At 41.9% G+C, this 15,776-nt stretch overlaps 1 protein-coding gene and 2 non-coding genes across 6 annotated transcripts; 2 read left to right on the top strand and 1 right to left on the bottom strand.

Annotated features, from left to right (window-relative positions):
- Nucleotides 1–954: 954 nt before the first annotated feature.
- On the top strand, nt 955–14,417 carry PARP2 (poly(ADP-ribose) polymerase 2). Of its 4 annotated transcripts, none has more exons than XM_076004218.1 (16): nt 955–1,103; nt 3,316–3,477; nt 3,788–3,858; nt 4,444–4,494; nt 6,346–6,442; nt 6,895–6,970; nt 7,622–7,724; nt 9,504–9,666; nt 9,926–10,064; nt 11,890–11,953; nt 12,053–12,187; nt 12,446–12,573; nt 13,080–13,179; nt 13,556–13,654; nt 13,903–14,027; nt 14,148–14,417. In XM_076004218.1, the coding sequence occupies exons 1-16, from the start codon at nt 1,064–1,066 to the stop codon at nt 14,305–14,307; spliced, it is 1,713 nt and encodes a 570-aa protein (XP_075860333.1). In that variant the 5' UTR covers nt 955–1,063; the 3' UTR covers nt 14,308–14,417. The 4 variants fall into 4 exon arrangements, with proteins under 4 accessions (XP_075860333.1, XP_012608256.1, XP_075860334.1 ...); XM_012752802.3 differs by having other exon boundaries at nt 3,316–3,480; XM_012752804.3 differs by having other exon boundaries at nt 1,081–1,161; nt 3,316–3,480.
- Nucleotides 11,031–11,137, bottom strand: LOC142871653 (U6 spliceosomal RNA). Its single transcript, XR_012919884.1, has one exon. It is a non-coding gene; the product is annotated as a U6 spliceosomal RNA (small nuclear RNA).
- A 1,183-nt stretch (nt 14,418–15,600) lies between the features above and the next one.
- On the top strand, nt 15,601–15,706 carry LOC142871643 (U6 spliceosomal RNA). Its single transcript, XR_012919875.1, has one exon. It is a non-coding gene; the product is annotated as a U6 spliceosomal RNA (small nuclear RNA).
- Nucleotides 15,707–15,776: the final 70 nt, after the last annotated feature.

Below are 15,776 nucleotides of genomic sequence, written 5' to 3'. Positions count from 1 at the left end.
AATAGTAAAGCTTTTTAAATCTTATTAGTTTCCTTCAATCATTGATGTTTCGAATTCTGTTTCTTAATCCTTTTTTTTTTTTTTTCTGAGACATCTGAAACAGTGTTTCTTAATTTTTAATTCTCAAGAAAGAGGTTCAGTAAAACTCACCTATCCTTCAGAATCCCCTCTTTTTGGGGATTCTGGACTGGGGTGGGGAATCTGCTTAAGTGTGCAGCCTCCATACCTCATGATTCTTATGCGGTCAAACATTTGGGAAAACCCCTGGCCTAAAGTCACCAGGTACCAAATCATCATGTTCAGGGGTTTCTGAAACTAGCATTCTCATAGTTTTCCTGCCCAATGGTTGTCCCAGTTCCGAAGTTTCACGTAACTTTCTACACACCACTCCCAACAGCAATTGGCACACTTATCCTACCGATGATGCTTGCGACTCTTAGTGGGAGCAACCGGTTCCAGCACTAAGGACGGTTTTGTTCGAAAAAAAAGGACGGGGGAGAGTAGTCTGAATTGGGTTATGAAGCCCCCATGCGGGGTACCTCACCTCAGCCATTGAACTCACTTCGCTGGCCGTGAGTCTGTTCCAAGCTCCGGCTGAGGAGGCATCCGCCGGGCCCCTCCTCAAGGGCGGGGTCCACGGCATCTCCTGCCCAGTCTGACCTCGCGCGGAGCCCCGTTCTCTGGGAACTCACCTCCCCGAAACTCAGGGAGAGCCCTGTTAGGGCTGCTTCTGGCCCTAGTCTCAGACCTTCCCAAGGGACATGGGGGTGGAGTGACATGACGCACTCAGCTCGTGGCCCCACTGATGAGCTTCCCTCCGCCCTATGAGGAGGAACCATCCCACCCAGAATTTATAAAGTTCCCAAATCGGAAGACATTTCACCATTAGGGTGATTTCCCACAACACATAGCGACATGCAAATATCTCAGAGCGTACCTCCCCTGTCCTATACGGGCGTCAACTCCCCAGGGCGGGCGCGCGCGCGCTGTTTCCCGCCTGTGACTCGGGACTCTGCGCCCGGGATTCCTCGGAGCGGGTTGAGAACGTCAGCTCCGGTGCTTCATGGCGGCGCGGCGGAGGACCAGCGGCGGCAGGGCGCGAGGTTCCGGGCGCATTGTTGGGGGGCGGAATGCTGGGGTCGGGGCGTCAGGAAAGGAACGGTACTCCCTACGCTGGCCTTTTCCCCTTTCCAGCTCCCCGTGACCTGCACCAAACGAGTTTGGGTGCTAAACTTTTGAAATTTCGGTTTTCAGAGCTTTTTGGATTACAGAATTGTAGATAAAGATTTGTGGGCCTGTAACAGCTAATGCGCCGACTCTATTGCTAATACCTAATGTCATCCGATTGAAAAAATTAATTATAAGGTGCACTATTATTTTACATAACACAAAGGAACGATAAGCGCTTCCAATTAAACTATAATTCCTTGTTTATATGTCACCCATTGTAAGATGTATCCCGATTCCAGAGACAGTAGAATGAGGGTCTTAAGAATTCTTCAGTTATAGTACTCTATGTATTATGTTCTAAAAAGCATAGGTCCACTTTATAAATTAGATACTGTTGTTTGTCATCCTCTGGATTTTACACTTGGGGCAACTGAGGTACAAAGAGAGCAAATAACTTCTTCAAGTTTCCACAGCTAGAAGAAACAGAGTTGGATTGTAAACTAGGCACAGACTCTAGTTTCTACTAACCATTATCTCATACAGCCTCAGGTATGACTGGGGGGATTGAGTCACTAGAAAACCGATGAGATCTGCAGGGTGTGAGCGTCATGCTTCTGGCTGTGAGTTTACAAGAGCCCTAGGGTTCTCTTTATTTGGCTAAAATATAGCAATTTAGGAAGGCTTATTCAGACCATTACCAAGGGTAGGGATGTGGCAGTTGTTATTGTTTCTTTGTAAACTTACAAAACCATCTTTTTTTTTTGTTTGTTTGTTTGTTTGTTTGTTGTTTTTTTTTTTTTTTTTTGAGACAGAGTCTCGCTTTGTTGTCCAGGCTAGAGTGAGTGCCGCGGCGTCAGCCTAGCTCACAGCAACCTCAAACTCCTGGGCTTGAGCGATCCTTCTGCCTCAGCCTCCCGAGTAGCTGGGACTACAGGCATGCACCACCATGCCCGGCTAATTTTTTTTTTTTTATATATATATCAGTTGGCCAATTAATTTCTTTCTATTTATAGTAGAGACGGGGTCTCGCTCTTGCTCAGGCTGGTTTTGAACTCCTGACCTTGAGCAATCCGTTTTTTTTTTTTTTTTTTTGGAGACAGAGTCTCACTTTTTTGCCCATGCTAGAGTGAGTGCTGTGGCATCAGCCTAGCTCACAGCAACCTCAAACTCCTGGGCTCAAGCAATCCTGCTGCCTCAGCCTCCCAAGTAGCTGGGACTACAGGCATGCACCACCATGCCTGGCTAATTTTTTCTATATATGTTAGTTGGCCAATTAATTTCTTTCTATTTATAATAGAGATGGGGTCTCCCTCTTGCTCAGGCTGGTTTCGAACTCCTGACTTCAAGCAATCTGCCTGCCTGGGCCTCCCAGAGTGCTAAGATTACAGGCGAGAGCCAACGCGCCCAGCCACAAAACCATCTTAAACCATTTTTTTTCCCATTTATTTTTATTTTTTTTTTTTTTTTTTTTTTTTTTGAGACAGAGTCTCACTTTGTTGCCCAGGCTAGAGTGAGTGCCGTGGCGTCAGCCTAGCTCACAGCAACCTCAAACTCCTGGGCCCGAGTGATCCTTCTGCCTCAGCCTCCCAGGTAGCTGGGACTACAGGCATGCGCCACCATGCCCGGCTAATTTTTTATATATATATATCAGTTGGCCAATTAATTTCTTTCTATTTATAGTAGAGGCGGGGTCTCGCTCTTGCTCAGGCTGGTTTTGAACTCCTGACCTTGAGCAATCCGCCCGCCTCGGCCTCCCAAGAGCTAGGATTACAGGCGTGAGCCACAGCGCCCGGCCTATTTTTTTATTTGTACATATTCTTGCAGTACTAGTGCAATTTTGCTACATTGACATATTACATGTGGTGAAGTCAGGACCTTCAATACACTGAAGCAGCTCACTTTGTACCTACCAAGCCACCTTCCAACAAGCACCTCCTCCACCCCCACAAGTCTCCATTATCCATCGTTGCACACTCTGCAGTCATGTGTGCACATTATTTAGTTTCCACTTACAAGTTTACAAGTGAGAGCGTGTGGTATTTTTCTGTGTGTGAGTTGTTAAACTATTTCTTTAAAACATTATTTTTAAGGGAGGATCTCATATTCAGTGTGTCTTCATTCTTTGCTCATTATTCTTTCCCTTAGCCTCTATGGCATTAAATGAAGCCAAGGAAGTTAATAATGGCAACACAGCTCCAGAAGATCCTCCTCCTGCTAAGAAAACTCGAAGATGCCAGAGGCAGGGGGTGAAAAAGATGCCTGTGGTTGGAGGAAAGGCTAATGAGGAGAGGACAGAAGACAAACAAGGTGGTAGGTCAGGGAGGACCTGGGTCAGCAAGACTGTCTGTGGTAGGGATGGGGTGATATCTTCTTCTTTTACCTCTTATTTCTTCCTTCCTTAAGAATATAATTAGTTAATTTCTCTATCCTCTGGGCATACCACAAGACTAATCTACTTTCTTGAATCTTCATTTTCATTTATTTGAGACAGATTGAGACCTAGGCAGAAGACTAGGATTGCTTGGGAAGGGCATAGTGAATGATGGCAGGTTTCTATCTAACCACAACAGCTGCTTTTGATTCTTATGTATGGTAGTACATATCTGTCTTTCCTTAGAATCTGTGAAGGCCTTGCTGTTAAAGGGCAAAGCACCTGTGGACCCAGAGTGTACAGCCAAGGTCGGGAAGGTAAGAGACTTTGGAGCTGATTCTTAGTCCATTGATTTCTCAGAGAGCAGTGTTCTTTTGTCACTAGGATTCCTGCCTGGGACATTAGTATTTATTTTAGGAATCCTCTCCAAAATATTGTTGGTGATTAATTTTTTCCAAGGCTGAGGGGTGGGAGTGGAAGGGTTTAGGGTATATAATCAGGGTGTTTTTAATGTGGTTACCTTTTGGGGTTGCTGTTAGCCTTCCATGCTTCATTCTCTTTTTCAACCAGAAAATGATATCTTTAAGAAAGAACTGTTTTCTTGTTCTAAAGAGAAACTGTGCCCTGGAATGTCATGTGTTATTGAAGAATGAGCATAGAATTTGAAGAATACAAAAGAAAGGCTGCTTCTGGAGCAGGTTTCCTTTAACTCAGAGTCTTTTGTGTTTCTGTAATTAGAAAAAAGCAGCATATTTTCATTATAGTAATGACAGGTGGTGTGTAGAAAATATGTTTGTATTTCTTTCCCTGGGAAATAGATGTTGATGGAGAATGACAACTTGAGACATAGGAATATGTAGAGCCTCACTATACTAATGTCACTTGTTTTTTTCTCTTTCTAGGCTCATGTGTATTGTGAAGGAAATGATGTCTATGATGTCATGCTAAATCAGGTAAGAGGAGGAGCCATTCTGTTCACGGCAATTTCTTCTTAATAATTATTGGTGATCACATTCCAATGCCCAGATCTTTAATTCTGAAATACCTTTTATTAGCCACTTATGATTAAACACCTGAGTGCTCAGCACAAGAGCATTCTTATCAGATAGCAAAGTCCTCTGTGAGAAGCAGATCTTTTTGCAAATTTCATTTCATTTGTTGAACTTGTGAATTTTTTTGTTGATATCCTTTTGCACATTTTCTAATAGGTTGTTGTTCTTTTTCTTACTGGCTTTGAGGAACTTCATATACACAGAAAATAGCCTTTTGTCTGCAATATAAATTGCTTATGTATTTTCCAGTTTTGTCATTTGCCTTTTATTTTTTGTATACTTTTTGCTCATATTGAAGTTTTTAAATTTTTTATAGTTAAATTTATTTAAGTTTTCCCTTTTTAATTAACCTTTTTCTCATTAATTTTTGTGGTTTTGAATAGATAATACAGTTGCCTAGTTAATATATTTCCTGGATATCACTTGAAATCTGAATTTTTTATACAGCATATATAATTTTAACTAGTATTCCTTTGTTGCTACTTCTTTTTTTTTTTTTTTTTTTTGCAATCACACAAGAGGAGGTTTATTTTCTGGCTAGCCAGGGTCCAAGCCCCAGAGCACCAACGCAGTGGCCACTCTCGCAGGCAAGGACCAGTTGCTACTTCTTAAAATATCATGAGCAGATAGAAAGTATCATAAGGCTTCTTTTTGTTCTAACATCCAATGACTTTATAATGTGAGCAAGCAGGTAATAGAAGTAGGAAGGGGCAATGTGCTTAAAAAAGAGTGCCTCAATATCCAGGGTTCAGCCTTACAGCACTAGCTGCTGTGCTTATCATGGACTACCGTCTCTTTTCACTCTGGGTTACTTACAGATACCTCCTTTTACCTACTGGTCATGTTCTCTCTGAATGTCTCCAAGTAAGGTCAGGTTAGGTATGGGACATATGTGACAGTGGTTTCTGCATATCCCTTGTCCCCTCCCAACATTGTCCTTCTCTCAGCTCATTGTCAAATTTCTGTGGTGACTCACGCCTATAATCCCAGCACTCTGGGAGGCTAAGGTGGGACGATCTCGTTTGAGCTCAGTTTGAGACCAGCCTGAGAAAGAGTGAGAACCCCTCTCTACTAAAAAAAATAGAAAGAAATTAGCTAAACAACTAAAAATATATAGAAAAAATTAGCCAGGCATGGTGGTACATGCCTGTAGTCCCAGCTACTTGGGAGGCTGAAGCAGGAGGATCACTTGAGCCCAGGAGTTTGAGGTTGCTGTGAGCTAGGCTGATGCCATGGCACTCTAGCCCAAGCAACACAGTGAGATTCTTTCTCAAAAAAAAAAAATAATAATAATAATTCTGCAGCTAACAAACCAAAGCTATAAGTAGAAGTATCAAAGAGTAAATCATCTAAACAAACGAGCATAATGGTTATAGACCTTTGGAGCATCAAAATTGTCTTCATTTGGAAAATAATTATTGGAAGTGGATTGGGAGCTAGAAAACACAGAAAAATATGTATGGGGGGAGCTAAGGCAGAAAAGAAAACAGGAGGAACCAATCAATACAAGATATTTGAGGTAGGATGGAGGGTTTTAGGAAGCTTCCACGTTCCCATTTAATTTCTCAGAGTCCAAAGTTTAATGTATATACCCTATTCCTTTTTTACATCCTTACCCTTATAAGAATGTAATTTTCTTACCTTTTGCTAAGCTTTTCTTATGGAAATTACTGACACCTGTGACCAAGGAAGAGTTTATGTGACTTCCATTTACAAAACTCTCTCCTTTTTTGTTCATTTTTCTCATCGTAGACCAATCTCCAGTTCAACAACAACAAGTACTATCTGATTCAGTTATTGGAAGATGATGCCCAGAGGAACTTCAGTGTTTGGATGAGATGGGGCCGAGGTAATGACTTTTATTATGATTTTATGAGTTGTCATTCAGAAAGCCAAAGGCAGCTTAGCGAGTGGCCAAAGGATCCTCTGGGTTTAAATCACGTAAATGGAGGCTCTGAAGTCTTGGAGGGACTTAATAATCTAGTCTGGCTTCTTGAAATTGGGGAATGGCCGGCATCCTCATTAGGAAGTTCTCACTGGAACAACTAAGAGCAGCCCATTGAGGTCGAGCACCCTCCTGCAGTTGGGCTGCTAGTAGTGCTCATAGACTCTGGCAGTTAGCAGGTCACTTGTATCGACGTGATCAGTTCCCTAAGTGCTTTCACCTTTCCCTTCTCCCTTTTCTGCCCTTTCATCAGATGTTAAGCAGTGAGATCTTAGAGAGCTGGCTCATTACTATTAGGGAACTATTCTTGGATTGGAGAACAGGGAACCATCTTATGTGTGGCATTTGCTTTGCAGTTGGGAAAATGGGGCAGCACAGCTTGGTGGCTTGTTCAGGCAACCTCAGCAAGGCCAAGGAAATCTTTCAGAAGAAGTGAGTGCTAAAAATTAAATACAAAAAAAATACCCTCTTCTTCTTACATGTATCTTCCTCAAGATTTTTATAAGTGTGATTTGGCCTAAATGTTAATGTCTTTCTATTCTGATATTCTGTGATAGGAACACCAAACTACATCCTTATTTAGTCATTACATCAAACTAGAACCTTGAAATTGTCTAAAAACAGAAGAATCTAATATATCTAACACATGAACAACAAATTTAGAAGATTTGGGAATTTAGGAGACTCTCCATTATAGGGCAGAGAATATTCAGCTGGAGTTTTAAAACTTTTACTATGGTAGGGATGAAGAAATTTCTGGAGTCTTTGGGAACATGTTTCTTTCAGAGAAAGGGATTAGATAGATATCTTTTGTTTAAAATTTTAACAGCTTTTGTGGTGTTTTGGAGCCTTTGGGAAACCTGGGGGTCCTTTTTTCCCCATTTTTTATTTCATTTCCAGAGCTTTTTTGTACATTTGGTGTCCTAATTTAGAATCCAGATTTATGAATAGTTGGTATGTAAAGGAGCTCTGTGGTAGGAAACACATTTTTTGGAGATTTTCTGTCTAAGAAACCAATTGTAAGTCTATCCCTGGTAGTAGACCTTTATTTATAAGGTTTTCTTACCACCTTGGGCTCTACAGATTCCTTGACAAAACCAAAAACAATTGGGAGGATCGTGAGAAGTTTGAAAAGGTGCCTGGAAAATATGATATACTACAGATGGACTATGCTGCCAATACTCAGGTAAACTCTGAATGTACCTTTGTGGGGAAAGCTGTTTCTTCTTAACCAGGGTAAAGTGTAGCAGGGTGACTTAGATCGGTCCTAGACCAGAACAGACTTGGATGTATTGAGTCATTGCTGTTTCTCACTGCAGGGATAACTCTAACTGATTTGTATTTCCAGAAGTTTCATGTTATAGACCAAGAGAGAAGTAATAAAAAGTCAGACTGATTAAACTACATTTAAAGTTGTCTTCGCTTCTGGTTATATACCACAGTAAAAAAAATTAATTTTGACAAACTGAGATATGCCAAGATGCTGAAACTGTCCTGAAAAGTGTCATATATCTGAAGAATGGAGAAGTCTAAGTCTTTTTAAGATGAAAAGATTTGAGACATAGGCTGGGCGCGCTGGCTCATGCCTGTAATCCTAGCACTCTGGGAGGCCGAGGCGGGCGGATTGCTCGAGGTTGCATGGATTCAACCAACTGCAGATCAAAAATATTTGGTAAAAAAGGAAATTGCTTCTGTTCTGAACTTACACAGACTTTTTCTTGTTACTATTCCCTAAACAATACAGTGTAACAACTTCACGTGGAATTTACATTATATTAGGTTTGTTTTCTTTTTTTGAGACAGAGTCTCACTTTGTTGCCCAGGCTAGAGTGAGTGCAGGTCAGCCCAGCTCACAGCAACCTCAAACTCCTGGGCTCACGCAATCCTGCTGCCTCAGCCTCCCGAGTAGCTGGGACTACAGGCATGCGCCACCATGCTCAGCTAATTTTTTCTATATATTTTTAGTTGTCCAATTAATTTTTCTGTTTATAGTAGAGACAAGGTTTAGCTCTTGCTCAGGCTGGTTTTGGACTCCTGACCTTGAGTGATCCTCCCGCCTCGGCCTCCCAGAGTGCTAGGATTATAGGCGTGAGCCACCGCGCCTGGCCTAGTCCCAGGGTTTTAATGGAGGGTGGGTGGTGGCCCAGATAGCAGATTTTATCCTTCCTTCAGGAGTTCGCTTTGGGGCATGGGTCTCACTGAGGTGGAGCCCCACTGAGCCTCCAGAGATGAGTGGTTGCAGCAGAGCAGTCCAGAGTCTATAGTGTTGGCATAGAACTCATAGTGGGGTCCAATGTCCTTGTCCTTGTGGTCAGGTGGTGAACAGAGGCTGGCCCTGGGTGTGTCTCCACCAGACTGTGGTTCCTTCACTTCCTAGTAGGGGCTCAAGATGCTGGCCACATTATCTTGCAGGGTGAAGGCCATGAGAGGAATCCAAAATATCTGAATGGGGGAAGGGGGTGCAGAGTCTGGGCACTATCTCCCTTTTCACTGGCCTGGACAACCATGAGCTGCCTCTCTGCCTAACCATTTTGGGGAGTGCAGCCTACAGGCTAGTGCTTTTTTTTTTTTTTTTTTTTGAGACAGAGTCTTGCTTTATTGCCCAGGCTACAGTGAGTGCCGTGGCGTCAGCCTAGCTCACAGCAACCTCAAACTCCTGGGCTCAAGCAATCCTGCTGCCTCAGCCTCCCAAGTAGCTGGGACTACAGGCATGTGCCACCATGCCCGGATAATTTTTTCTGTATATTTTTAGTTGGTCAATTAATTTCTTTCTCTTTATAGTAGAGACGGGGTCTCACTCTTGCTCAGGCTTATTTCGAACTCCTGACCTCCAGCAATCCTCCCACCTCGGCCTCCCAGAGTGCTAGGATTACAGGTGTGAGCCACTGCACCAGGCCTATATTAGGTATTTGAAGTGATCTAGAGGTGTTTTTGTTTATTTGTTTTGTTTGGTTTTTGGCTGTAGGTTGAAGACGAATCAGAAAAAGAAGTATCTCTTAAATCTCCCTTGAAACCAGAATCACAGCTAGATCCTCGGGTACAGGAGCTGATAGAGTTGATTTGTAATGTCCAGGCCATGGAAGAGATGATGATAGAAATGAAGTATAATACCAAGAAGGCCCCACTTGGTAGGACTTCAGATTTTGTTCTAAATTTTATCTTCATAATCCCTACTTCCTTTAATGGAATATCTCATCACCAACATAATTTAAAGCTTGCTGATAGTACTGAAAGAAGAAAATGGGATTTGGGGTGAGAGGTTGTGTGGGGGTAGAAGAAACTATTTTGAAAGTTGAAAGGTGATGGTCTTTTGGGGGCAGGGATATAAGTGTACACTTTATAGGATAGAACCCTAATTTGTAGTCTGATATCTGGCTGGACCTGCAGGGAAGTTGACAGTGGCACAAATCAAGGCAGGTTACCAATCTCTTAAGAAGATTGAGGATTGTATTCGGGCTGGTCAGCATGGACGAGCTCTCACGGAAGCATGCAATGAATTCTACACCAGGATCCCACATGACTTTGGGTAAGGCCTATGCTGTTACTTCACTTTGTTCTTTTAACCACACATTTCCCCTGTATCAGTCAGCAGCTGTAATCTTTTTTTTAACCAGACGTTGTTGTCTATAAAGCAACTATAATCTTTTAATTCTTTTATTATATTTTATTTTTTTGAGACAGAGTCTCACTCTGTCTCCTTGGGTAGACTGCAGTTGCATCATCATAGCTCACAGCAACCTCAAACTCCTGGGCTCAAGTGATCCTCCTGCATCAGCCTCTCGAGTAGCTGAACACCATGACACCTGACTAATTTTTCTGTTTTTAGTAGAGACATGGTCTCACTCTTGCTCAGGTGGTTTTTTTTTTTGAGACAGAGTCTTGCTTTGTTGCCCAGGCTAGAGTGAGTGCCGTGGTGTTAGCCTAGCTCACAGCAACCTCAAACTCCTGGGCTCAAGCAATCCTGCTGCCTCAGCCTCCTGAGTAACTGGGACTACAGGCATGTGCCACCATGCCCGGCTAATTTTTTTTATATATATATTAGTTGGCCAATTAATTTCTTTCTATTTATAGTAGAGACAGGGTCTCGCTCTTGCTCAGGCTGGTTTTGAACTCCTGAGCTCAAGCAATCCGCCTGCCTCGGCCTCCCAGAGTGCTGGGATTATAGGCAGGAGCCACCATGCCCAGCCTTAATTCTTTTATTTTTAAGGAAATAATCACCTTAAATAGATACAGAGCCAAAAAATGATTTCTAGATAGCTTATTTAACTAGCTTACAAATATGGGTTGCAATCTCCTGGCCTGATTACAGCCATAGTCTGACCAAGTGAAAGTTACCAACTCAAGTGAGAATGGGTCTAGATATTCAACCAACAAGTAAAACACCATCAGGCATATTTTTCCTATTCTTTTAGGTGACTGTAACCACACTAACACCATTATTATGAACTTAAATGATACTTTTTAAAATTTTGTTTTTAATTTAAATAATTATTTTTTTATGGAAGGCTTCATGAATTTGTGTGTCATCCTTGCACGGGAGCCATGCTAATTTTCTCTGTATTGTTCCAATTTTAGTATATATGCTGTTGAAGCGAGCACTCAGTGATATCACATATTTAAAATACATTTTGTCTTTGTTGAGACTTATTAATGTTAATATAGCTTATTTAAAAAAGGCTCTCCGCCCAGCAGTTTGAGGTTGCAGTGAGCTGTGATGATGTCACTGAACTCTAGCCTGGGCAATAGAGTGAGACCCTGTCTCAAAAATATAAAATAATATGGCCAGGCGCAGTGGCTCACGCTTGTAATCCTAGCACTTTGGGGGGCCACGGCAGCAGGATTGCCTAAGCTCAGGAGTTCAAGACCAGCCTGAGCAAGAGCAAGACCCCGTCTCTACTAAAAATAGAAAAATTAGCTGGTTGCCATGGGGCACATCTGTAGTCCCAGCTACTCCAGAAGCTAAGGCAGGAGGATGACTTGACCCCAGAACTTGGAGATTGCAATGATGCCACTGCACTTGACCTGGGGCAATAGAGCAAGACTCTGTCTCAAAAAATAAATTAATTAAATAAAATAATAAATAAAAATCTCATAAAAAATTTTCAACTCTAGTCCCAAGTGTCAAAATCTACGTAGTTTGTTTTATCCTACTCAGTATATATTAACATTTAATATTCCTTTTGGAATATTTGGAAGTTAACATCTCTTTACAGATCTCTCTTTCTCAAATGGAGAACCTCAGTTTCTTACACCTGTTTTCTAAAGGACCTGCCTTTCATCTCTTATTTTGAGTCATGTGCCTTTTAGCCACACATTAGAGAGCTCATTATGGATTATGTCTTTGTCCTTAGACTCCGTACTCCTCCACTAATCCGGACAGAGAAAGAACTGTCAGAAAAAGTACAACTACTAGAGGTGAGATATGTATGGATTGGGAAGTATTAAATCTTTTATCCTAGATTACTTCTACTTTTATCCTAGATTACACATTAATTCTGTATCTCATCTTCTCAGGCTTTGGGAGACATTGAAATTGCCATTAAGCTGGTGAAAACAGAACTACAAAGCCCAGAACACCCATTGGACCAACACTATAGAAACCTACATTGTGCCTTGCACCCTCTAGATCACAAAAGTTATGAGTTCAAAGTAAGAAAAATGATCATTCATTTTCATACTCTTATACCCTTAAGAACTACCTCCCCCATCCCACTATTCTGACTACTTTAAGAGCAAATTGTCTAATAGGGCAGAATTTTTATTTACTAGGAATTTGGAAGGGTAGAGGCCATTCTACCTACCTTGTGAGAACATTTGGGAGCAGAAATATCTGCCAAGTTATACCAGAAGCCCTGAGGACTCTGTTATAGAGTCTACATTGGCCATTTTTTCTGTTATTTTCCACAGGTGATTTCCCAGTACCTACAATCTACCCACGCTCCCACACACAATGACTATACCATGACTTTGCTGGATGTTTTTGAAGTAGAGAAGGAGGGAGAGAAAGAAGCCTTCAGAGAGGACCTTGATAACAGGTCTGAGTCTAGATTTGGGTTTGGGAAGACATTCCTTGTCTGAAGTACAGTCACAGAACTTACAAGACAAGAGTGGCAGAGGAAGCTGTTGACTTTTTTATGCTTGTGCCATATATTAATATTTGCAGGAGAGGCTGGGCACGGTGGCTCACGCCTGTAATCCTGGCACTCTAGGAGGCTGAGGCAGGCGGATTGCTCGAGGTCAGGAGTTGGAAACCAGCCTGAGCAAGAGCGAGACACTGTCTCTACTATAAATAGAAAGAAATGAATTGGCCAACTAATATATAGAGAAAAAATTAGCCAGGCATGGTGGCACATGCCTGTAGTCCCAGCTACTGGGGAGGCTGAGGCAGTAGGATTGCTTGAGCCCAGGAGTTTGAGGTTGCTGTGAGCTAGGCTGACGCCATGGCACTCACTCTAGCCTGGGCAACAGAGCGAGACTCTGTCTCAAAAAAAAAATATTTGCAGGAGAGCAACAGAGTACAATAATAATGACTTTTCCTTAGGATGCTGCTATGGCATGGTTCCAGGCTGAGCAACTGGGTGGGAATCCTGAGCCGTGGACTTCGAGTTGCACCCCCTGAGGCTCCCATCACAGGTTACATGGTGAGTGAAATTGACCCCTAGGAGGAGCACACAGGGAAAGGATGTAATGATGTTCCCAGTCCTTAGGTGGTACCCCTTTCCAAGAATTAAACCAGCTCATCTCTTACCATGTCCTTCTTTCTTTCTTTCTCTTACCATGTTCTTCTTTCTTTAGGATATCTTTAGATATCCTAGAGATATCCTAAAGATATCTCTTCTTTTCCTCAGAAGGAGAGATTCACAGGTGCTTTTACCTTCTCTGGAATAGAATTGTGAAGGCAAATGGAGAAGGGTCTATATATGTTTAAGAGAATGGAAAAACAGGGTCAGTGGTTTGAGCCTTCTGTCTAACACAAAGGATTAAAAGCTGACCTTGGTGTGTGTTTATGTATTTCAGTTTGGAAAAGGAATCTACTTTGCTGACATGTCTTCCAAGAGTGCCAATTACTGCTTTGCCTCTCGCCTAAAAAATACAGGACTACTGCTCTTGTCAGAGGTGAGGCAGGAACACATCCATATTCTCTAGTTTATTATTAATTCCTATTTTTTCCAGTCAGAAAAGTTTGATCCCAGAACCAAGAGGTTCACCTAGGATAGGTGGGGAGGGGGAGCCAAGTGCTATTTTCATTGCGTTGGATTCCTGCTGATGTAGGGGAGGAAAGTACTAACGGAATTTTCTGTTTGGCTTTAGAGCCATCTAATTCTCAGTAGGATGTGGGCATTCAAATATCTTTTGCTTTGCAGGTAGCTCTGGGTCAGTGTAATGAGCTACTAGAAGCCAATCCTAAGGCAGAAGGATTGCTTCAGGGCAAACACAGCACCAAAGGCATGGGCAAGATGGCTCCCAGTCCTGGCCACTTCATCACCCTGTAAGTATTCAGAACCAGGAAGGCTAGAAGACTCCTTTTGGCCAGATAAGACTTTCTACTTTCTCCATTCCAATTTCTGAAACAGAGGCTGATATTGACACACTTTCTTCCTTTTGGCAGGAATGGGAGTACAGTGCCCTTAGGACCAGCAAGTGACACAGGAATTCTGAATCCGGAGGGTTATACCCTCAACTACAATGAATATATTGTCTATAACCCCAACCAGGTCCGTATGCGATACCTTCTAAAGGTTCAGTTCAATTTCCTGCAGCTATGGTGAATTTTGATGTTAAATAAACTAGAGAAGATCTGATCTTCAAGCAAGAAAATAAGCAGTGTGATGCTTTTGAATTTTGTAATGTTTTATGTAATAAAAATGGTACAAGTCTACCACTAGCTTCTTTGTGCTTTACTTCTCCAAGCACATATTTCTTCTGACATTAGTATATCTTCATTTCTAGGACAGAAAGTACCTATTGGCTGGGCATGGTGGCTCACGCCTGTAATCCTAGCACTCTGCGAGGCTGAGGCGGGAGGTTTACTTGAGCTCAGGAGTTCGAGATCAGCCTGAGCAAGAGCAAGACCCTGTCTCTACTAAAAACAGAAAAAATTAGCTGGGCATCATGGTGTGTGTCTGTAGTCTCAGCTTCTCAGGAGGCTGAGGCTGGAGGATTGCTTGAGCCCAGGAGTTGGAGGCTATAGTGAGCTACAGTGAAGCAACTGCACTTTACTCAGGGTGACAAAGTGAGTCTCAAAAAAAAAAAAGAAAAAGAAAATTGTCAACACTGTAAGTTCTGGAAAAAAAAACAAAAAGAAATTGAACCCCTTTCCCCCCCCTCCCCGCTTCATATTTAAATTTTTTTTAATTAAAAAAAGACAGTACCCATTGCTCTGTGCATCCCACAGCTAGCTGCAGGTTACTTAGGATCCTGTTCTGAGTAGCCTCTGTGCATTGAGGGACACTGTTAAGGGCTAATGCTTTTCCCCATTGGATTCCATTTTTCTGCAAACTGGAGTTTGTTGGGTATTATTGCAGGAAGGCTAGAGGCAGTAAAGGCTGAGTTGTTCCTTTCTTTCCCATTCAAATCTTCTCACTTCCTATTTTCCCATATATCAACTGCAAACTGGGTCTCCTACCACGTAACATCCTAGGACTCATCAGATGTCCAAAAATCTGGGAAGCCCTTCGAGGACTGCCACTGAGCTCAAATATATCTTGAGGAGGAAACAAGAGAAGTAGAATGAGTTTTTACATGCCCTGCTCCAGCTAAGAAGTACTAAAGTCCAGGTCAAATCCAAGTCCCGCCAAGAATTAGAAACAACCCAAATGTGCATTAGCTGATAAATGCATAAACAAAATGTGATATGTATCCATGATGGATATGTTCACTATTTTGATTGTAGTGATATTTTTATTGGTGTATACATAGGTCAAACTTGATCAAATTGTGAATTTTAAATATGTGCAGTTTACTGCATGTCAATTATACTTCAAGCTATAAAAACAACAAAAGAAAAAATATGTCATAGATGCATACAACGGAATATTATTCAGCCATAAAATGGAATGAAGGTACTTGCTTCAGCAGCACAAATACTAAAATTAGAACAAAACAGAAAAGATTAGCATGGCCCTTGTACAAGGATGACATCCAATTTGTGAAGCATTTCATATTTTTTTAAAAGGAAACATCAGTAAGACCATAAAAGTGAAGTAATGATATATGCTATAACATGGATGAACCTTGA

Source organism: Microcebus murinus, chromosome 6 (genome assembly GCF_040939455.1).
Source record: "Microcebus murinus isolate Inina chromosome 6, M.murinus_Inina_mat1.0, whole genome shotgun sequence".
Lineage (NCBI taxonomy): Eukaryota > Metazoa > Chordata > Mammalia > Primates > Cheirogaleidae > Microcebus > Microcebus murinus.
Note: the sequence above shows the minus strand (reverse complement) of the source record. Positions and strands in the feature narration are given on the sequence as shown.